At 38.6% G+C, this 23,140-nt stretch overlaps 2 protein-coding genes across 2 annotated transcripts in view; both read left to right on the top strand.

Moving 5' to 3' along the window:
* usp2b (ubiquitin specific peptidase 2b) overlaps positions 1 to 23,140 on the top strand; it is a 94,089-nt gene that overhangs the window by 35,612 nt on the left and 35,337 nt on the right. The gene's annotated exons all lie outside the window — the stretch shown is intronic.
* Positions 1,164 to 7,380, top strand: LOC147844478 (uncharacterized). Its single transcript, XM_087254318.2, has 2 exons — positions 1,164 to 5,913; positions 6,450 to 7,380. Exons 1-2 carry the CDS (start codon positions 1,528 to 1,530, stop codon positions 6,468 to 6,470), a joined length of 4,407 nt encoding a protein of 1,468 aa, XP_087110444.1. The 5' UTR covers positions 1,164 to 1,527; the 3' UTR covers positions 6,471 to 7,380.

Genomic DNA, 23,140 nt, shown 5'->3' with positions numbered 1-23,140 from the left:
AAAAGCCAAAAAATAAAGTAAACAACAGGGTGAGAATGTGGTAAAATGTGGTAAAAATCAGATGGGGACTTTTCTTTTTCTGGATTGCTCTTTAAAACTGTCGATTGGGTTGAGTGAAGGGGGTAAGCGGGTCAATGAGTGCTTTTGAAAACGCTACTGGTTGGGTTTAGGGAAAGAGGAGGGTGGGTCAGTTGATTGGTCAGTTAATCAGTCAGTCAGTCAGTCAGTCGACAGCAGCCTCTGGTGGATTTACGTGAGAACATCAGGCGTGAATAGCACTTGCGAGAGAACTTCAAGATCTCAAAAAGCATACACAGCGACCTCTGGTGGATTCGCAAAAACTGCAAAAAAACGTACTGTATTTGGCGCTCTCAGAAATGTATATAGCGGTACGTTTTTAGAATGAGCCTGGGTTGAATAATAAATATTCTTGCTAAATAAAAGTATTCATTTTGATAATTTCTGTATTAAAATATTATTTGACACGTTTGAGTGTATAATGTCACAACAGCTTTTTATGTCAGATAAATGCTGATCATTGGATTTTTCTTATGATCATAGAAAAAAAATACACAACTGTTAATAAAAATTCCTGAATGTAGTAAAATAGAATTATTTTACCCTAGTATTTGAAACATTTTTCTTTTATTCGTTTAGATTTCAATTGAAATGACTAGATTTCTCCCTCAAAATGTTTAAAGAGGAACAACTTTAAATTGTGGTTATGTCTATGTTTTGGAAAATATTTCTTATTTAAAATATTAGTTTGTTCACATATTAGTTTGTTTGCATATTTATTTAGACTTTCATTAATCATTCAATTATGACGGCTGAAATCACAAACATTTTAAAGTGGGTTTTAAACTGCTAAACGATCTTCATTAAATCATCTTCCTGTAAAACCAGTGGTTCCCAAAGTGCAAGACATTTAGGGAATAAGGGGGGGGGTGTCACTTGGTGATTTCGAAAAAATATATGTTATTAAAATATTAGAATTACAATATTTTATCCATAACCTACAGAAGATAAAAATAGCATTTAATAGTTCCATAAAAAACAATGTAACAGACTTAAGGTGTTATCTTGCATTTCTTCATGTTTAAAGATCATTTAATTTCTATTATTTGTGGGGGACTTTTATTTTGAAAGGAATTCCGTTTTTCAGAGCAGAAAATAAATGAGAGAGCAGAAGGTAAAGCGGACGTTTCATAACAGTTTAACTAGAGCTCGTACTGAAAAGGACTGTTTACAAGTTTAATCAGCAACCCCCCGAAAAGGCATAAGCTCTTACGGTGATTTCAAGAGTAAGGAGTGTAAATAAAGCAACTTGAAACATCAGTAAAGTTTCGGCCATCATTCGGATGGGGTCTGCTACAGTAAGAGCTTCACCTTCGCTGATTAAGATCCTCGCGGCAGGCGCAGGCGGACGGATATAACGCGACGACGGAAAGGGCATTGCAGTGAGTTATAATCAGCATAGAGCGTGATGGTCTACGGAGCTGAGACGTAAAAGGGTACGAGTTCAATATGGAAATGGATGAAGATGACCAAGAATCTGAGAGGCCGCTCCAAATGGAAAATGAAGGTAATATGGAAACAGATATAAAAGGAGCAATTGAACAAAAAGACAAAAATACATCAGAAGAACAGTGTCATGTACAAGAGAGCACAGAACTCCCTCGACGTTCAGAACGTTCTCGTATACCAACAGAGAAAATGCTTGCTTATCAAAAAGAGGAATGTAGAAAGAAAGAAAAAAAATTAACTACATTGTATGAACAATGGAAGTTAGATGCTCGTAAAGCAAGGCAGGATTTAAAAACTGACATATCTGACAAGCAGCTTGCAGATATCGCTGATTCACTTGAGGATAAAAGAAATGGTATCATGAAAATCTTCATCGATATAAGGGAATTTATTACTCCTGCTGCTGACTTAAGACGTAAAATCGATGCATGTGATGCTGTGACCAATGACATTGTCAAAATAGTGTTGGAAAAAATATCAAATGTAGATGATGAGTATGATGCAGAAAGAGAAAGGGGGCGTCTAAGTGAACTTTTAGCACACAGTTACGCTCGCTCTATATTTGGTTCCAGTGCTTCACTAATGAGTGTCAACAGCCATTCTGGATCCTCTCGTACAGCAAGAAAACGAGCAGACGCTGCAGCAGAGCTGGCTGCAAAGGAGGCTGAATACAAGATGATGCAAGCAGAAAGGCAACAAAAGGAAAAATTAAGAAATATAGAAGAGCAATTTAAAAAAGAGTTAGAAACTCAAAGGTTTGAACTGGAATGTTTGCAAGTAGAAAAGGATATAGAGGTTGCTCGTGCCAGAGTAAAATCGTATGATGAAGAAATAAAGGAGGAAACAAGAAATCAGTCAATAAAAAGTGAAAAGCAGGGGCCGAGAAATGAAAGGCAGCTTCAGGAATCTTATGTTCTTCAGTCAGCATCGCTCAGTGAAGTGTCTCACCTTGCTCAAGCAGTTCAGGACAGCATAGCCATAAACAGGTTACCCCTACCTGAGCCTACAGTGTTCAACGGAGACCCAATACAGTTTGTGGAATGGAAGTCATCATTTATGTCATTAATAGGTAAAAAGGGCATTTCAGCAGCTGACAAGCTTTATTATTTGAAAAAGTATGTGAGTGGCTCAGCGCATAGGTATCTTGAGGGCACCTTTTATCGAAATGATGAAGAAGCGTACAAAGACGCTTGGGACAAGCTTAATAAAAGGTACGGCCAGCCCTTTGTTATACAAAGAGCGTTTAGAGAAAAGCTGTCTAAGTGGCCTAAAATACAGTCCAAAGACGCAGAAGGTTTGAGAACATTTTCAGACTTTTTAAATGCATGTTTGCAAGCCATACCACATGTAAAAGGTCTGGAAATATTAAATGACTGTGAAGAAAACCAGAAGCTGGTGCAAAAACTACCTGACTGGGTAGCTTCCAGATGGAACCGTCAGGTCACAAAAACCCTTATGGATGACAAAGAGTTTCCAAGTTTCCATGACTTTGTCAATTTCATGACAACAGAAGCAGAAATTATGTGTAATCCCATCACTTCTTTACATGCTCTTCATTCATGTGAGTCACCTTATGAGAGAAGAATGTCAAAGGAAACTAAAAGAAGTAAAGCAATTGTTTTTAAGACACAAACAAGTGTAAACAATGACACACAATCAACAGTCAAAGGAAAGTTTACAGTGACTAAAACACAGTGTATGTTGTGTCAGGATGACAGTCATCAACTTCATAAGTGTCTGAAATTCATGGAGAAGTCTCTGAAAGACAGAAGAGCCTATGTGAAAGATAACAAACTCTGCTACGGGTGTTTAAAATCGTCCCACCATGCTAAGGAGTGTCGTCGTCGACACACATGTGATGTATGCAAGTTACGACATCCCACATGTCTTCATGATTACAATTATGACAAGGACGGAATCAGAGAACGACCATTGCCCATGGTAAGCAATGTGCATGCAACTGAAAGTGAAACTACTAATGCCATGTCACTTAATATCACAAGAGAAAGTCAGTCAGTCATTACATCGATGATCGTACCAGTATGGGTGTCTTCAGTTAAAAATCCATCCAACGAACAGCTTGTGTATGCATTGCTAGATACACAGAGTGACACTACATTTATTGATGAAGACATTAGTAATACACTGCAAGTAGAGAGTCACCCAGTGAAACTCAAACTAACCACCATGATGGGAGACAATGAGATTATTAGAAGCAATCGAGTAACGGATCTTCAAGTGAGAGGGTACAGTTCCTCAGTACATATCAGTCTTCCTCCTGTATACACAAAGGAGTGTATTCCAGCTAATTATGATCACATACCAACACAGAAAACGGCAATGAACTGGAGTCACTTGAAAGGAATTGCTGACGAAATGGCACCTCTACTCAATTGTGAAGTAGGCTTACTACTTGGCTATAACTGCCCTAGAGTGCTAGCTCCAAGACAAGTCATACTAGGTAAAAATGAGGAACCATATGCCATTTTAACAGATTTAGGGTGGAGTATTGTGGGCTGCTCCATACCAAGTATCAATGAATCAACAGGGTTCAGTCTTTGTCAAAGGATAGCTACAAAGGAGATACCAGCTATGACACCTGGGGATGCAGTCCGTATACTTGAATCAGACTTTAAGGACATCACAGTAGATGACAAGACAGTCTCTCAAGAGGACATCATGTTCCTAGACAAACTTAAAGTAGGAATAAAGAAAAATTATCTAGGACATTATGAAATGCCTCTTCCATTTAAGCAACGACCATCCTTGCCGGACAACAGAGAACTTGCATCGATCAGACTCCAACATCTGAACAAGAAGTTTTCCAAAAATGAGAAATACAAAACAGACTACTTCACTTACATGAATGACATTATTGACAGAGGTGATGCAGAAGTGGTAAATGATGAGGGAACCAGTGGTGAAAAATGGTACATACCTCACCATGGGATCTACCACCCAAAAAAGCCAGATAAGCTACGGGTTGTATTCGATTGCTCTGCAAAATTCAAAGGTACAAGTCTCAATGAACATTTACTATCAGGACCAGACATGATAAACAACCTCACGGGAGTCCTTGTAAGGTTCAGAAGGCATCCTATTGCAGTGATATGTGACATTGAAAAAATGTTTCACCAATTTCACGTTCAGGAAAAGGATCGTGATTATCTGCGCTTCTTATGGTGGAAAGATGGAGACACAAATTCAGTTCTTCAAGATTACAGAATGAAAGTGCATCTATTTGGTGCAGTCTCTTCGCCCGGTTGTGCAAACTATGGGCTAAGATATTTAGCCAATGAGTACAGCCAATCACACGCATTAGGCGCTCAGTTCATCACAAGGGATTTTTATGTTGATGATGGAGTTACAAGTGCAGAAACAGTAGAAAAGGCTATACAGTTGACAAAGGAAGCACGGGAACTGTGTGCAAAGGGTGGTCTTCGACTTCACAAGTTCGTATCAAATGACAACACAGTTTTGCAAAGCTTACCAGAATCAGAACGTGCTGTAAACTTTGAAACGAAAGATCTCACCTTCAATGAAATGCCACTCGAAAGAGCTCTGGGAATTCACTGGAACATACAGAGTGATAGTTTCAAATTCCATGTTCCATTAAAGGGTCAGCCTACAACACGTCGTGGCATATTATCCACTGTTGCCTCCATATTTGATCCTTTAGGATTTGTAGCTCCATTTGTTCTCAATGGCAAGAGAATCCTACAGGAAATGTGTCGCCAAGGAACTGGCTGGGATGATACACTTTACCCTGCACTCAAGCCACGGTGGGAGAGATGGCAAAATGACCTTGTCAATCTAGAAAATGTGAACATACCACGATGTTATGTACCTGCTGATTTCGGAAAAGTAGTGAAAACAGAAATGCATCATTTCTCAGATGCGAGTACCTGTGGTTACGGTCAATGTTCTTATCTGAGGATGATAAATGAGGATGATGAAATTCATTGCTCTTTTCTTATTGGCAAAGCCCGGGTTTCTCCTTTAAAGATTATCACAATACCCAGGTTAGAGCTAACTGCAGCTGTAGTATCAGTCAGTATGAGCAATATACTCAGAGAAGAGCTTAACCTCATTGATGTCGACGAATACTTTTGGACTGACTCAAAGGTAGTTTTGGGTTACATTAATAACGATGCTCGTCGTTTCCACACATTTGTAGCCAATAGAGTCCAAAAAATACGTCAAAGTACAACACCCAATCAATGGCTGTATGTCCCAACAGATGAAAACCCAGCAGACAACGCTTCAAGAGGGAGAACAATCAATGAGCTGCTTTCATCTAATTGGTTCTCTGGGCCCTCATTTTTGTGGGAAAAGGAAATAACAACCACAAATGTTGTGCCAGACCTCCCAGTCGGAGATCCAGAGGTAAAGAAAATTCAGACATTACACACAAAGACCATGGAAAATAAAGATCTTGTAGACCGATTGTCCAAGTTCTCATCTTGGTCTAAGACTATCAAAGCTGTTGCACGCCTTCTGAGATGGATTAAGAAAGATAAAACCAATTCACCAGCATCCGTAAGTGAACAAGAAGATGCAAAATGCTTGATTCTAAAAGGAGTACAAAGGCAAGTGTATCAGAAAGAGACTGAAGTGTTGAGTCAAGGAAAAAGACTTCCAAGTCACAGTAAACTTCATCATCTGGATGCCTTTATAGACAAAGATGGTATAATCAAGGTGGGAGGCAGATTAGATCACTCATCATATACTCACGCATTCAAGCATCCATGGATCCTGCCAAAGGAACACCATGTTACAAAGTTGATTATTGCACACTGCCATGAATGTGTAAAGCATCAAGGCAAGGGTTTCACAATCAATAATATCAGATCATGCGGCTATTGGATACCTGGAATAAACAGAGTGGTCACATCTTACATTCTCAACTGTGTGACTTGCAGAAGGATGAGAAGATCTGCTGAAGGCCAGAGGATGAGTGATCTCCCCTCAGAACGTGTAGAGCCTTCGCCGCCTTTTATGTATTGTGGCATGGACTGCTTTGGTCCATTCATGACTAAAGAAGGGAGAAAACATCACAAGAGGTACGGTCTGCTTCTAACATGCTTGTGTTCAAGAGCTATTCATATTGAAATGTTAGAAGACATGTCGACGGATGCATTTATTAACAGTCTGAGATGCTTTATTGCAATTCGAGGCACAGTAAGGCAAATAAAATGTGACCAAGGTACCAATTTCATAGGCGCAAAGAATGAATTGAATTCAGCATTGCAAGAACTCGATCCAGAACGCCTCACAACTTTTCTTGCAAACAAACAATGTGACTTTGTTTTGAATGCTCCTCATTCCAGTCATGCAGGGGGTGTATGGGAGCGTCAAATCAAAACTGTCCGGAGCGTTCTTAATGCTACCATCACCCTTTCAGCAGGCAGGCTTAATGATGCCTCATTGCGCACTGTATTTTACGAAGCCATGGCAGTAGTCAATAGTCGCCCTCTTACGATTGACAATCTGAATGACCCCAAGAGCTTAGAACCACTCACACCCAATCATCTGATAACCATGAAGCCCACCACAGCATTGCCTCCACCAGGAAAGTTCATTAGAGAGGATATGTATACAAAAAAGAGATGGAGACGTGTGCAGTACCTTACTGAACAGTTTTGGAGCAGATGGAAAAAGGAGTATCTACACAATATCATTGCAAGGCAACGCTGGCATGCTCCAAAAAGGAACCTTCAAATTGGTGATGTGGTCATGGATATAGAAGAAACATTGCCTAGGAGTGAATGGAGACTAGGGAGGATTATAGAGACTGTTCTGAGCCCGGATGGACTTGTAAGAAAAGCCAAAGTAGCACTTGGCGACAAGAGATTAAACAAGAAAGGAGAAAGAATGCATAAAATCTCAATAGTAGATAGACCAGCTCAAAAGTTGGTCTTGTTGTTGGAAGCAGAGTGAATGCATTTACAATGGGACTTTATTGCACTTTATACACTTCCAAAGAGGGTTATAATTGGAAATTAGTTATGTTTGAGGAACATTGATAATTTGGTGGGAGTGTAACAGACTTAAGGTGTTATCTTGCATTTCTTCATGTTTAAAGATCATTTAATTTCTATTATTTGTGGGGGACTTTTATTTTGAAAGGAATTCCGTTTTTCAGAGCAGAAAATAAATGAGAGAGCAGAAGGTAAAGCGGACGTTTCATAACAGTTTAACTAGAGCTCGTACTGAAAAGGACTGTTTACAAGTTTAATCAGCAACCCCCCGAAAAGGCATAAGCTCTTACGGTGATTTCAAGAGTAAGGAGTGTAAATAAAGCAACTTGAAACATCAGTAAAGTTTCGGCCATCATTCGGATGGGGTCTGCTACAAACAACATGCAAATAAAAAGCCATCAGCCTTTCAATTCTTTTTCCATTGGATTGTGACCCCTGGGGTTGTTACGCTAGATTAATGACACAGCAATAGTGTTTGTTGCAGCAGATTGATTTTACAGCACAATGTTAAACTATGATACATTCACTGCACTCACATACATTAAAAGTAAAGGCCACGACTGAACATAGAGGCTCCAAGTGGCGATCTCCAAAATTAAGCCAAGAATAGTCTTGTGCTGTAAACATTGTGCCCCCTATTCTCATCGAGTGAGGTTAATATTAAATGAATTAATTATTAACAAATTAATAATTAAAATTATTAATAATAAAGATGATATGGTTGTTAGACTGTTGCACTTACTTTGTGTTGTCAATAAGCTTGCTTATAGTTCCTATTGGTGTGTGTGCCCACCGTTGTGTGCAATGTTTGCATGTTTATAACCACCTCCAAGGATAGTTGGAGTCGCGAGCCACTAGAATTGTTATTTTGGGGGTCACAAGCTGTAAAGTTTGGAAATCCCTGCTTTAGACTACAAAAACATTATGAATTGAATGAATGAATATATGTTTTAGTCATTTTTGTTAGACATGCACACATATGGAAAAATGGTCTGATAACTGACAAGGTTTTTTTATATTTGGAAACAAATTATTTATTTATAGCCTGATAAATACAAGTCTTTACCTCGAAGTTAACAGGATTGCTCCATTGTTCTTGGATTTATCCGCGGTTTACTTGGATCAAGCGCCCCTTCAGATTTTCCACTCATGACTGTGAACATTTCATTAGTGCTAAGTAAACACTCTCTGCCAAACTCGCTCTCCTTTCATGCAATTATTCATCAGACAATTCAACATTAGCAGTTACTCATTTGCCCGGCACATGTCCCTGCAATCGCTTGCCTTAGGCTGGCAATAAAAGACTTTATTATTATGTAATTGAGGCTGAAACGGCCTAGGATTTCCTTTTTTAAGCCCAGCTGCAGTTGAGCAGTGGTTTGGAACACAGCTGACTGTATGATTCTCCACGGCCTGACATCTGTGAATGTCATAATAATTATCTGTGTGCGGTGCTTGTAGGGAAACAGAATGTCTGTCCGATTTTTTAATGATTATTTCATGTAGTCGAAGTGAAAAAATTTTGCCGCCTTTGAATTTTTAATTTCATTTTCAAATATTAATGATGTTTAAGAGAGCAAGGAATTTTTCACAGTATTTTCTATAATATTTTTTCTTCTGGAGAAGGTCTTATTTGTTTAATTTTGGCTAGAATAAAAGCAGGTTTCAATTGTTTTTAAACTATTTTAAGGTCAATATTATAAGCCCCCTTAAGCAATATTTTTTGATTGATTACAAAACAAACCACTGTTAAACAATGACTTGCTAATTATAATAACTTGCCTGATTAACCTAGTTAAGCCTTTAAATATCACTTTAAGCTGAATACTAGCATCTTGAAAATATCTGGTAAAATATGATGTACTGTCATCATGGCAAAGATAAAAGAAATCAGTTATTAGAAATGAGTTATTAAAACTATTATGCTTAAAAAATGTGTTTCTGTTAAAAAGAAATTAGGGAAAAATATACAGAGGGCTAATAATCCAGGAGGGCTAATCATTCTGATCAAACTATTTATGATTCAGGTGTACTTTTTGGCCTTTTAATTAAATCTGCTGCTTTTACCATCAGTTTGGTTGGTTCATTTTTTAGTGAATGAATACCATTTTTCTTCATGTAAAAATAGTCTGATGAACCTTTTTGCATTATAAAGAACATTTAGTCCAGATAGCATACTGTACGAATGTGGGCCACTTTAGGCAGTTATGCAGCACTGGTGGTATTCCTTCGGCCCAGACAAAATGAATGTGATCCTGAAGTGGCCCACCCATGCAATGGCAAATGGAGGCCAAAGATTTAAATTTATACATGGGCCATTTAAGGCAAAGATTTGGCACTTATGGCAAAATGTAATCTGAAGGTGAGCCTAATGTGGCCCATGTGGAAAATGATAAATTTGGCACAAATGATGGAGGACAAATGTGGGCCACAGTTAGCAAAAATGTGGCATATTCATTTAAGGGTAATCTGGGTCTAAACCTAAAGTGGCTTACAAGTGTAGGTGAAAATGTGGCCCAGTTAACTTAAGACATATGTGTGCCACTTTTGGCAAATATTTGCCACAGTAAGCTTAGGCTATTGCGACTGTGAACCTAATGTGGACCAGAGAAAATATGGCAAATGTGGCCCAGCTATTTTAAAACATATGTAGGCCAGTTTAGCAAATACTCGGCACAGTAAACTCTGGATATTGACGCTGTTAGCCTATAGTGGCCCAGAGAATATATGAAAAATGTGGCCCAGTTATCTTAAAACATATGTGGGCCACATGGACTAAAGTCACCATCATGAAGAAAAGTGTTTGCTTTGGTTGGGCTCATAGCCCTGAACCTCTTATTATACATTTTTTGGGCTGCTGTAACTTTTAAGAACTTTGCTTGAAAAGTTTATTCATTGCAGCAAACAAGCCAAGTAAAAAAAAAGACAATAAAATTAAGTGAGGCACAACCTGTGATGAAATAATATAATCCACTGATGTTAACCAATGTTTAATCCATTATTAGAAGTAACGTAATAACATGCTTGCACATGCCACAGAATTATGAAGGTTTATAAGCTAACAAAATTCTATGGTTCAACTTTTGCTCACAGAGACATCAATATCAGCGTATGAACCACAACAACGGTGACAACTAACAAAATGTACAAAACCCACAAATATCACAAAAAGGAAACTAAAAGTGACAGAATTAACAATGTCAACATAAACAACAAAATCAAATAATGAAAACTGAAACTTCAATAAACTATAGAATGTATTAATACTGCAATGCATGCTGGGATTTTTGTACTTTTCCACACCCAGCAAGTATAAGGTGTAGGCCAGATTTGGGCCAGAATAAAAGCAAGTTGTGGCCCAGAATAGGGTCAGTTCTGGTTCATTTGGTTGAATTCTGGCTAATATGTGGTACTGCTTTGGCTTATTTGTGGCCTAGATCTGACAAACAGGAGCTGACCGCCCTAGAGCCACCATTCCATTCAGTATGTGGTCCAGATGTTAGTGTGTGGTGTGGGCCAAATCTGGGCCAGAGTAAAAGCAAATTGTGGCCCAGTATAAAGTCCGTTCTGGTTCATTTGGTTGAATTCTTGTTAATATGTGGTTTTGCTTTGGCTTAATTGTGGCCCAGATCTGGCTAACAGGAGCTGACCGCCCAAGTGCTATCATTCCATGCCTTATGTGGGCCGAATGTAAGTGTCTGGTGTGGGGCGGGTTTGAGCCACATGAATTTTGCTAGCTGGAAGGTTTTTAATGGAACCACCCATAAAGGTGCTTTGTTTGTAAGTGTAACAACTCCTTAAAAGTGTAACATGTTTTTTGTCAGTCAACATCTTTCTATCTGGCTGTTGCACAGCAGTTTAATAGCCTTATGCAATGTTATTTTCATGCCACTGAAAGAATGTTGCTCTGCTAGGTGACTCAGGCTTTGTTTCACTGAACTCACACAAACTGTAATGACCTTGTTAGTGGTGCTTGCTAAGACGGAGCTGAACAGTGTTACAGCATGTACTTCATCCCTCTTTATTGTACTGTGCAAACCATTGATACCTCAAATCATGTGACTGCTTGAGAAGAGCTAAAGTAGTGCTTTTCACACTTTTTTGAGGCATATTGTTGACCATCAAGGGCAGCATGGTGGCTCAGTGGTTAGCACTGTCGCTTGACAGCAAGATTGTTGCTGCAGACAGTTGCTGGTTCTTATCCCAGCTAAGCCAGTTGGCATTTCTGTGTGGAGTTTACATGTTCTCCCCGTGTCTGCGTGTGTTCCTTCCGGTTGCTCCGGTTTCCCCCACAGTCCAAAGACATGCGCTATGAGTGAACTGGATTAGGTAAATTATCCGTAGTGTATGTGTGTGTGTGTGTGAATGTGTATATGGGTGTTTCCCAATAATGGGTTGCAGCTGGAAGGGCATCCGCTGCATAAAACGTATGCTGGAGTATTTAGTGGTTCATTCCGCTGTGGCGATCTCTGAAGTAGAGACTAAGCCAAAGGAAAATGAATGAATGAATGTAGATCAACTACAGTAGCAAATATAAGCGTTAAACATATTCAGCCCATATTTCTCATACTATATATGAAATACTTGAAATCATATTTACTATTTAAAAACTTTTTTATCATGGCTCTATATAATAAAAGTTTTATAGTCATTAAATATTGATTAGTTACTTTTCACCCTATATATTAGGGATGTAATGATACATGTATTTGTCCCAAACGGTCAAGGTACAGTTTTACCATTTTTGAATCCATTCAGCCCATCTCAAGGTCTTGCTGAGACATTTTAAGCTTAGCTTAGCTTAGCTTAGCATAAATTATTGAATTGGATTAGACCATTAGCATCTCGCTCAAAAAATTCAAATTCAAGAGTGTCACAGTTCAGTTAATGTACTCTAATAACACAGTCAGTCCAGATGTACGTGTCATTGGAATTATTGGAAAAACTACATAGATTTAGAAAGCATTACAACAACTAAGTTGCCATAATTTCACAGAGCATGTCCTTGTGTCTAAAAATTTGCGTTATTAAAAAAAAAGCAACTATTCCGACATGTTAAAATGTTGTCATGTCAAATTATTAACGTAAACAAAAGCTTGCAACGCTTGCCCCACCTCAGAGTTCTTTTGATTAGTCCACTGCGTTGGAACTGATATTGAGTTGAAATTCCTTACACATGGTGTCTAAAAAATGTGCGACACAATTCAAAATACATGAGTTTATAATGGTCACACACATTCACCAAGTGCAAGCTTACATAGAAAACCACTTAGCAACTGCATAAGAAGCTAAAAATTCACTTCATCATTAACAACCATCCTGAACTCCCTAACAACGCCTGATCAACAAGCTGGAAATCACTCAGAACACCAAACTACCTGACAAACACCCTGAACACAAAGCAACTGCATTAAAGATAGCAGTGGGAGAGAATGTATTAACTTTAGTCCATCTTGTAGCCTTTTTTAACAATTCATAAATTTCACAAATGTAATTGCTAAATGTTAGTAAATGTTATAATAACTATAACGTGATTCATTTAACATCATAAAACATTAATCAGAAAAAAAGCTCCTAAATGAGTGGATTACTCATATCTTCTCATAGACAGATTCACTGATAGATGCAACTTCCGTAATAGAGTACGTTTTTGATAAAGAGAATAAAGCAATGATTATTGCAGCCAATCATATTGCTATCTTCTTTTTGGATGGCATAACTGCTCATATATCTGCTCAGATGGATCCTCTGATAGACGCAACTTCACAATACAGTAAGTGTTTGGTGAAGAGCATGAAGCAATGATCATTGGTCACAGTCATATCTTGCTTTTCAATGGCATAACTGCTCATATATGTGCTAATAGATAGATCCTCTGATAGACGCAACTTTCACAATACACTGGTTGGTGAAGAGCATGAAGCAAATAATCATTGGAGCCAATCATAGTCCTATCTACAACATTTTAACTTCCGATACAATACCGATATTGCAGCCATCAGTCCGATATGATACCGATATAAATCCGATATCAGCACAAATTATGAATACTTTTTTTTTTACCTATTTTGTTGAGTCTAATGTATGAATGGCTAGATCAAACTGAGACCAAGTCAGCAACAGTAAGTATGGAAAAAAACAAAACAGTTTATTAAATATTGGTTGCATAAATGTGAACTTTTACATAAGAATATATAAAAAGAATATGTGCAAAATGCTAATTAAAGGTCACTTCAGTTGTTAATTTTTTACCATCAGCAAAGAGTAGAAACTGCTGAGAGCAGGAACATTAGAAAAATATTGTTAATTGAACAACTGCTAAAGGTTTAGTGTCCAAAATTTCAATTTCACACACAGCTTTTTGATGAATTTTTGATCCAGTTGAGCTGAAAAATAGCTTTCACACTGGGCAGCAGAAATAATTTATTGTTAAGTTGATAAAAATGTGCAGTATGGTTAGTACAAACATTTACATAATCAGAGCTATTTCATCTGTGTTTGTATAATAAGAAGATTATGGCTGTATCAATGTTCCCAAACATTATTAATTTTATAATATTATATATCGCACATATTAACATAAAAATACTTGCAGAGGCTAGATTGAAACACACATTTTCTCCACAGCACTTAAAATAATGTGACTTTTAAGAATTATTTTATTTTATCAAAATTCATTATATTTGCATATTTGCACAGATTCCACCCTACTGCCCACATGGGAAAATTAGACAATGTAAATAACAGCAAACTGATGTGCAAAGCTGACACTGTTTATCAGAGCACTTTATCTTTTTGGGCTTTTTAAAGAAGAGTTAAACATGGGAATGTCTCTAATAAAATTTTCCTTCTGCCCCAAAAGTAATACCATTCTTTCTTTTAAACTGTAATGGCCCTCAGCAACAGAATGATTTCTTATTCTAATTTAACAGACAATGAAAACAACAAAAATGTTTAGCATTTTACATGACACTGTTCCTTTCAGAGTGTTCAAGTAAAAAAATGAAATAAAGAATAATACATCCACTATTTCACTCCTATTATCCATGTGCACGACTGACAGGTCAAATCTGCTCCTTCTCTAGTCTTGGTGCTGCTGAGAGTTTGAGATTGAAAGTTTGCATATAAAATAATGTAGAAACGCAGCTAAAGAAAGCAGAATCCGGGGCATTTTCTTCGATTTAGAAATCTTGGCTGAATGCCATTTTTAAGTCCCAAATAGAGGACATGTCTGGAAAAAAGATAAAGTATTGTAGGCTTTTTCCCCGCGTGTCCTCGCGCTCTTCTTAAAGCTAAAGTCAGAGCAGGTGTCCAGCACGTCTTTGTGGGTCTGCAGCAGAGCCTGCGAGTCTGTGCCGGAGACTTTTCTTATGCACACCGAACCGGGCCGCTGAGGTAAAGTCTTATGTGTGGGAAGCACTGGTGATGAAATAGGTATCACACTGGATGAACCACGATATGCCATGATCGAATTGAGCTTCGCACGATGTGTGCAACGTCGCCATTCGGTGCCTTATGTTGCTTAGCAGCCTTATGCAAAACAATGTAAAGATCGCTTGACGTGAAGTAAATAAACCAGTAACGTTAGAGATGTGCCGTTGTTGCTAGCGTCAGCGTGTGCTACCGTCACAATAGATTTCTATCGTAATACACCATAACTTAGTGTGAAGAGCATGTTAAATCTTAGAGACTTTGTTTGCTAGCAAGCAGTGTTGTGATCACGTGGGCTTTGCACGCTGGCTCTGGACGCTGCTGGATAGAATAGCTGTAACGGAGTTTAGAGAGTATCGGACTGCTTATATCGGAGATTTTTAACGCACTCCGATATAGTTTTTTGGACTGATATCGGACGAATTTCCGATATTAATATCGGATCGGGTCATCCCTAGTCCTATCTTCTTTTTTAATGGCATAACTGCTCATATATCTGCTCATAGATGGATCCTCTGATAGACGCAACTTTCGAATTACAGAAAGTGTACGAAGCAATGATCATTGGAGCCAATCATAGTCATATGTTCTTTTTTGATAGCATAACTGAGATAGCTATTATATAAGTCTCATAAGTATTAATAAAGTGCTCTAAGTGCGTTTGAATAACAGCAAATGCAGGAGGGTTTGAAACCACGACCACTTACAGCAACGCCATAACTGAAAGCCCAATCACAGACATATCTGTTGAGCATTTGAACACAATGGCCAATCAGCAGTACTTTTTTACTGCATAGAATTGCAAAGTTCAGTATGGCTCATTTTTGAAAGATTTTCCACTGCGTTCTGTTTCTAGTAACTAATATTTATGTAAAAGTCTATTTCTTCAGCACGCACATGAATGGAAGGTTTGAATGGGTCGCACTGCTTTGTTTACTATACACACTCTCACATGTTTTCCATGTGCGCCGTCTCACCATATGAGAACACGAACGCATTGACTTAATTTCCATCTTCATTCCAATTACCCCCATGACTCTTTTCATTTGCCCTGGATGAGTGTATTTGGCTCTATGTGTTATCTATAGCCCATGCAATTTAACATAGTGTATAAAGAGTTAATGCGGTAGTTTTCCATCAGCCATTCAAGTTAATAACCAATCATGTTTCACAGCACGCTATTCATGCGTGAGTAGAAATCAAGGGAGGATTTCAGTAGAAACATGCTGGCCGCGCTCCTATACTCTTGGCCAGAAGCCTTTAGCAAGATACGCCGATTGGAAAAGAGAGTGCTTTAGGGGTTACATGCATTCTGAGAACAGCAGACGGGTCATTTCTTTCTTGGCTGGGTTCCTTGATGCCACAAATATGTTACATGGTACTATGAATTCATTAACCAGCAACGCAGATGTGCATGTTGCTCATTACACAGAAGCCACAGCGATTGTTGTTTAACTAGGGTTATGTATATATAAGTTCTGAGAAGTCAGATTTCCATCAGAATTTGGAACTACTTCTAATGAAAGAGCTATGTGTGTGTGTGTCTTGTCCTATGAGTCTTGTGTTTGAGACGTATGATGTGATCCTTTATATTTAGCATGCATATCAGGTCTTTTAGAGTTCAAATTGCCTGTAGGTGTTGATTTTTCTTATGCATGCATTTTTTGCATACACTGTGAAAAATGCAGGGCTCTACACAACTCATTCCATGTTGTCCCAACACAAATCGATAAATTTAAGTGGATTGAACAGAAAACAATTAAGATGTCACTGTGAGGTCAATTTGTGAAATAGGTGAATTTATAAAAGAAAATATCCATAGTTTGTAGTATGCATATAGTATGTAAAAGGGAGCAATTATCTCATAAGATGTGCAGTATTCTTGAATATCAGGGATTCATTATAGTACATTGTGTTTTGTAGGTCATGATGTCCAACAGCAAATGACGCTGGGGACTATAATAACTAATTACATTGTAAATTTATCAAGCTAATCGTTATTAAGTAGATCACAGTTTAATCTGAACTGCTTTACTGTTTATTAAGGATATTTGACCATTATATTAAAGCCAAGTGGACTAACCAATTTACAAAAACTTAGAATAGGCTCAATTAAATGAATAGAAATTATGTAACAGGAAACAGTCACTTCAAATCTGTGACACTTTTTGCTCAAAAGTGCATTAGGTATGTGCCATTTATCAGGTTAGGTTAGAAAAGTGACCTCTTAATTGTTTCATGGGACTCCAATGGTGCTTTGACCTGGTCACACATAATAACAGTTGCTCAAATTTGTATGGTATTTTATTAGTATTGTCAAAAGTGCCGACCATGACACCATTCAGTTATGTGGTTTAAAAAATGTCAATTTCTCGCTAACATTTAAGCACTGTTGTATTTAAATACCGCTGATTAGCCATTGTGTTCACATCCTCAACAAATATGTCTTTGATTGGCTATAGTTGTCTTCGCTTCATGCTCTTCACCAAGTACTTATACAAATACTCAGACACTGGACATCACAGTTTGGTAATAATACAGCTCACTTAAAAACTCCTAAAATAAGTAGCAGGTTCTAGAAACATTATTCAGAAGAACAGCTTCCAAAAATGAGCTTATAAGGGGATTGCTCATATATCTGCTCATAGATGGATCCTCTGATAGACGCAACTTTCGTAATTCAGTAAGTGCTTGGTGAAGAGCATGAAGCAATGATCATTGGAGCCAATCATAGTCCTATCTCCTTTTTTGATGGCATAACTGCTCATATATCTGCTTATAGATGGATCCTCTGATAGGCGCGACTTCACAATACAGTAAGTGTTTGGTGAAGAGCATGAAGCAATGATCATTGGTCACAGTCATATCTTGTTTTTCAATGGAAAAACTGCTCATATATCTTCTCATAGACGGATCCTCTGATAGATGCAACTTTCACAGTACAGTAATTGATTGGTGAAGAGCTTGAAGGAAATGATCACTGGAGCCAATGATGGTCCTATCTTCTTTTTCAATGGCATAACTGCTCATATATCTGCTCATAGATGGATCCTCTGATAGACGCAACTTTCGAAATACAATAAGTGTACGAAGCAATGATCATTGAAGCCGATCATAGTCCTATCTTCTTTTTCAATGGCATAACAGCTCATATATCTGCTCATAGATGGATGCTCTGATAGATGCAACTTTCACAATACTGTAAGTGTTTGGTGAAGAGCATGACGCAATGATCACTGGAGCCAATCGTAGTCCTATATTCTTTTTCAATGGCATAACTGCTCATATATCTGCTCATCGACAGATCCTCTGATAGATGCAACTTTTATTACACAGTGTTTGCTGAAGAGCATGCAGCAATGATTATTGGTGCCAATCATAGTCCTATCTTCTATTTTGATTGCATAGCTGCTCATATATCTGCTCATAGACGGATCCTCTGATAGACGTAAATTTCATAATACAGTAAGTGTTTGATACAGAGCATGAAGCAATGATTATTAAAGCCAATCATAGTCCTTTCTTTTTTTTCAATGGCATAACTGCTCATAAATAAGTATTAATGAAGTGTTTTGAGTGGGTTTAAAAAGGATTAAATTACAGCAAATACAGAACCAGAAGCCTCACTCCAACGCCATGACCAAAAGTCGAGTCAGAGTCATCACCGTTGAACACAAAGGCCAATCAGCAATATTTAGACGATTTTTCACTGCATAGTATGGTGCAGTTCGGTATGGCTCACTGTTTTGATTCTAGTAACTGGTACTTATTACAAACCACTTTCTAAGAGTTTTTAAGAGGAATCATAACCAAAATGTGAAATGTACACACACTCACACTAACGATCACTGTGAGAATCGTCACTACTAGCGTCATTTGATTTTTGACATGAGACACCATATTGAAAGAGCCAGCAGCCACTGCTCAAGAACACTATTGGTAACATTCATTGCCTCGTTGTTGTGGGTTTGTTCATGTCAAATTTAAGATGATGTCACAGTAGAGCTGTAGAGACGTGGCAACTATAATCTGACCCACTTTAAGCGTTACCAAACTGCAGTGCAAACCAAGCTGAATAAAACTAAAGTGAAACCAGTCATGCCAAACCATACTGTACTGTGTCATAGAAAAGTAGCTTGTAAGAAACAATTGATGTTGCAGTCAGTACTTTTGCTAACATTAGTCTTACGTTCTTTTTTTGACGACAAAACTGCTCATATATCTGCTCATAGATGGATGCAACTTTCGTATTACAGTAAGTGTTTGATACAGAACATGAAGCTATGATCATTGGAGCCAATCACAGTCAAATCTTATTTTTCAATGGCATAACTGCTTTATATACCTTCTCGTAGACAGATCCTCTGATAGGCGCAACTTTCGTAATACAGTGTTTGGTGAAGAGCAGGAAGCAATGATCATTGGAGCCAATTATAGTCTTATCTTCTTTTTCGATGACATAACTGCACATAAATATGTATTAATAAAGTGTTTTGAGTGGGTTTGAAAAGGATTCAATTACAGCGAATACAGATCAGGAGCCATTGCAACTATAATCCAACCCACTTTAAGCGGTACTAAACTGCAGTGCAAACCAAGCTGAATAAAACTAAAGTGAAGCCAGTCGTGCCAAACCATACTGTACTGTGTCATGGAAAAGTAGCTTGTAAGAACCAATTGATGTTGCGGTCAGTTCTTTAGCTAACATTAGTCTTACGTTTATGAAAATGCTGCACCGAATTGTGCCCTATTTGAAAGAAGAATGATGTGAGCAAATGACAAAGTGTTTATAGATAAGTCTTAACACTATATCATCCAGTCTTTCCGACCCGGGCTCATTGTGGAAACGTAGCCCTGCGGACGTTTCTGAGGACCGCGAAATACGTCCCAGGAGGTACGTATTCGAGCAGTTTTTGTTTGCGCGGGAGCTCGCGCCGTTTGCACCTGCGCTGTTCTCGCGCGAAAAGCCGCCGGAGGCTGCTGTGGAGCGACTGTCCGTCCGACTGGCTGGCTGAACGACTGAAGATCGATCGGGCGGCCGCCCTCCTCTTCCTCCTCCTCCTTCTCCTTCCCTAAACCCAAGTGATGGTTTGCAAAAGCCGTCCAGAAAAGAAAAAAAATCAAAAGCCCTCGTCTTTAATTTCGACAGCGTTTTCGGATCCCGCCGCGTTCTCGCCCTTATTTTTTGGATTCTGTTTTTCATCTTACCTGATTTCTGGAACCGCTCTTTTCCGGACCCGATCGTCCCCGCGGCCGGCTCCTCCTCCTCCAGGCCTCCGCTCCGCCGACGTAACGCTGCAAGCTAAGCGGACAAACTGGTTGCATTGGGACTCCTTCCACTCGGAGGCGAGCCATCAGCCGGCGAGCGCGAAGAGGAGGAGCGGAGCGGCGCCACACCGCCCCGCAGCGTTCGCTCGAGAAAAAATAAACGTGGCCATACGTACCTCCGGCCACGTACTGTAAATCGCGGTCTCCAGAAACGTCTGGGGGCTACGTTTCCAGAATGAGCTTGGGTTGAGTCTTTCCTAAAACTAGGATCAGAAAGAAGGCAATGAAAAAATTGTTATGAGCCTGATAAAGCGGCACAATCCACAATCTGTTGTGTTGATAGACTGGCTTTAATATAAGTTGTTTTTAGACTAACAAGATGTTTTGAATTCTGCAGGATATGTGTACAATTGCCTCCTCTATGCAAAAGCAAAAAAATAGGCCCCTTTAAACTTTTCCTGAAAATGAAAACGCTTTGTCGCTAGTGTGAGTGTGTTATATTCAGCGCTGTTAAATGCTGTGCTGCTCTGCCTGTTGTTTGCAGTGCACTGTTTGAATAATTCAGAGGTCGCCGTGATGTTTTAGGTGTTGTGATATATCTGTGTTTGTGTGTGCGTTGGAAGTATTTGGAGGTCAGTGTGATGTTTTGGTCTATTTTTGACTGGCGGCTTCAGAATGAGTCACTGCAGTGGTTCTGGTGACATCACTCCGTCTGCGTCCAGGACTGCTGCTTATTATAGACTCAAAACACAGGCAAACTTTCTATTTTTCACTTCTTCTGTCTTGCACCTGTGTGCGTAGACCATATTTTGTGAACACTGGCAGAATCGAGAGGATATGCTTCTCTCTTTTTTTTCTTTTTTTTTTTGCTGTCCTCTGGTGTCTTTCCACCAACACTAGCATTCTTTCATGCTGACTTGACATTTTATCTACTAACCCGCTTAAAGCACCTCTGACAGTAAATGATTAAGTTAGAGGCCAATTACCAAGAATGTAGCAGTGTTAACAGAGGCTCACACCCAATCGTTCTCACTTATTCTTGCTTTAAATCCTCCAGAATGCCAGTTTCCATTGCTTGGTTTTCTAAAAGCAATGACCTCTGTGCCAGTTCAACAGTGGAGACCTGTTGTGCAACAGCCCTGCGTGCTGATTAGCTGAGTTATGTAAACACCAGTCATTCATAGCATGTCTACAGCTATTATAGGGTAAATACTTTTGCAAGCCACTTAATTCTTCTCCACATATGAGCTTTTTGCTGTTTTGCTACACTTTAAAGATACCTGTTAATTGACAAATGTTAAATCAGAATGTTAAATCACAAAATACGGATGTTTTCCATTTATTTCTCGTTGATTTATTGTTGTGAATTGCATTATGAGGACCTTGATCTCTGCAGTGTTGACTTTTGATATTGGAAATTCAACTCTACAGTTTAACAAAATGACTTTTATTGACATTTTAGTTGTTTGAAATAATATATAAAGAAATCTGTAAAATGACATAAGTACTGCCCGTTTATTACAAGATATTTTACACCCACCAGCTACAGGTTGGACTCTCTTTTGCCTTCAGAACTGCTTTAATCCTTCGTGGTATAGATTCAACAAGGTGCTGGAAATATTCCTCAGAGATGTTGGTCTATATTGACATGATAGCTGCACATCTATGATGCGAATCTCCCATTTCCCCACATTCCAAAGGTGCTCTATTGGATTGATATCTTGTGACTGTGGAGGCCATTTGAGTACAGTGAACTCATTGTCATGTTTAAGAAACCAGTCTGAGATGATTTGCGCTTTATGTCATACCGCGTTATCCTGCTGGAAATAGCCATCGGTAGATGGGTGCACTGTGGTCATAAAGGGATGGACATGGACATGGTCAGCAACAATACCCAGGTAGGCTGTGACGTTGATATGATGCTCAATTGGTTCTAATGAGCCCAAAGTGCCCAAAGAAAATATCCTCCACACCATTACTCCACCACCACCTGCCTGAACTGTTGATACAAGGCAGGATGGATCATGCTTTTATGTTGTTGATGCCAAATTCTGACCCTATTATCCAAATGTTGCAGCAAAAATCGAGACTTTTCAGACCAGGCAACGATTTTCCAATCTTCTACTGGTGAGCCTTTGCAAATTGTAGCCTCAGTTTCCTGTTCTGAGCTGCCAGAAGTGGTCTTCTGCTGCTGTAGCACATCTGCCTCAAGCTTGGACGTATTATGTGCTCAGAGATGCTCTTTTGCATACAATAATTGTAGAGAGTGGTTATTTGAGTTACTGTTGTCTTTCTATCAGCTCGAACCAGTCTGGCCATATTCCTCTGACCTCTGGCATCAACAAGGCATTTGCGCCCACAGAACTGCTGCTCACTGGATATTTTCTCTTTTTCAGACCATTTTCTGTAAACCCTAGAGATGGTTGTGTGTGAAAATCCCAGTAGATCAGCAGTAGATCATGCTCGGTTTGAACTGCAGCAGATTATCTTGACCATGTCTGCATGCCTAAATACATTAAGTTACTGCCATGTGATTGGCTGATTAGAAATTTGCGTTAACGAGCAGTTGTACAGGTGCATCTTATAAAGTGGCTGGTAAGTGTATATTGTAATATGCAACAACAACCCAGACAATATATCAAATCAAACTATTAAAAATGTAATTAAAGGTTAAACATTGTTTGTAAGACAGATCAAGGTCCCATAATTCAATTTAAAATCATAAATAAACTGGGAAAAATAAAAACTGTACTAAATGATACAGAAAACTTCTAATTTACGCATATGTTTTACAGTGTACTTAATTCATATTTTTCTACGTTAGCTTCACTTTTCTTTTTTTCTGGAATGTGTTAAAGGAGTGAATGAAAATTACCCCATAATTTACTTGGCTTCAAGTGTGTGGATAGTGGCTTTTATTTTGAAGCTTTCAA

The sequence above is a fragment of the Danio rerio genome, chromosome 5, assembly GCF_052040795.2.
Source record: "Danio rerio strain M-AB ecotype USA chromosome 5, GRCz13ab, whole genome shotgun sequence".
NCBI lineage: Eukaryota > Metazoa > Chordata > Actinopteri > Cypriniformes > Danionidae > Danio > Danio rerio.
Note: the sequence above shows the minus strand (reverse complement) of the source record. Positions and strands in the feature narration are given on the sequence as shown.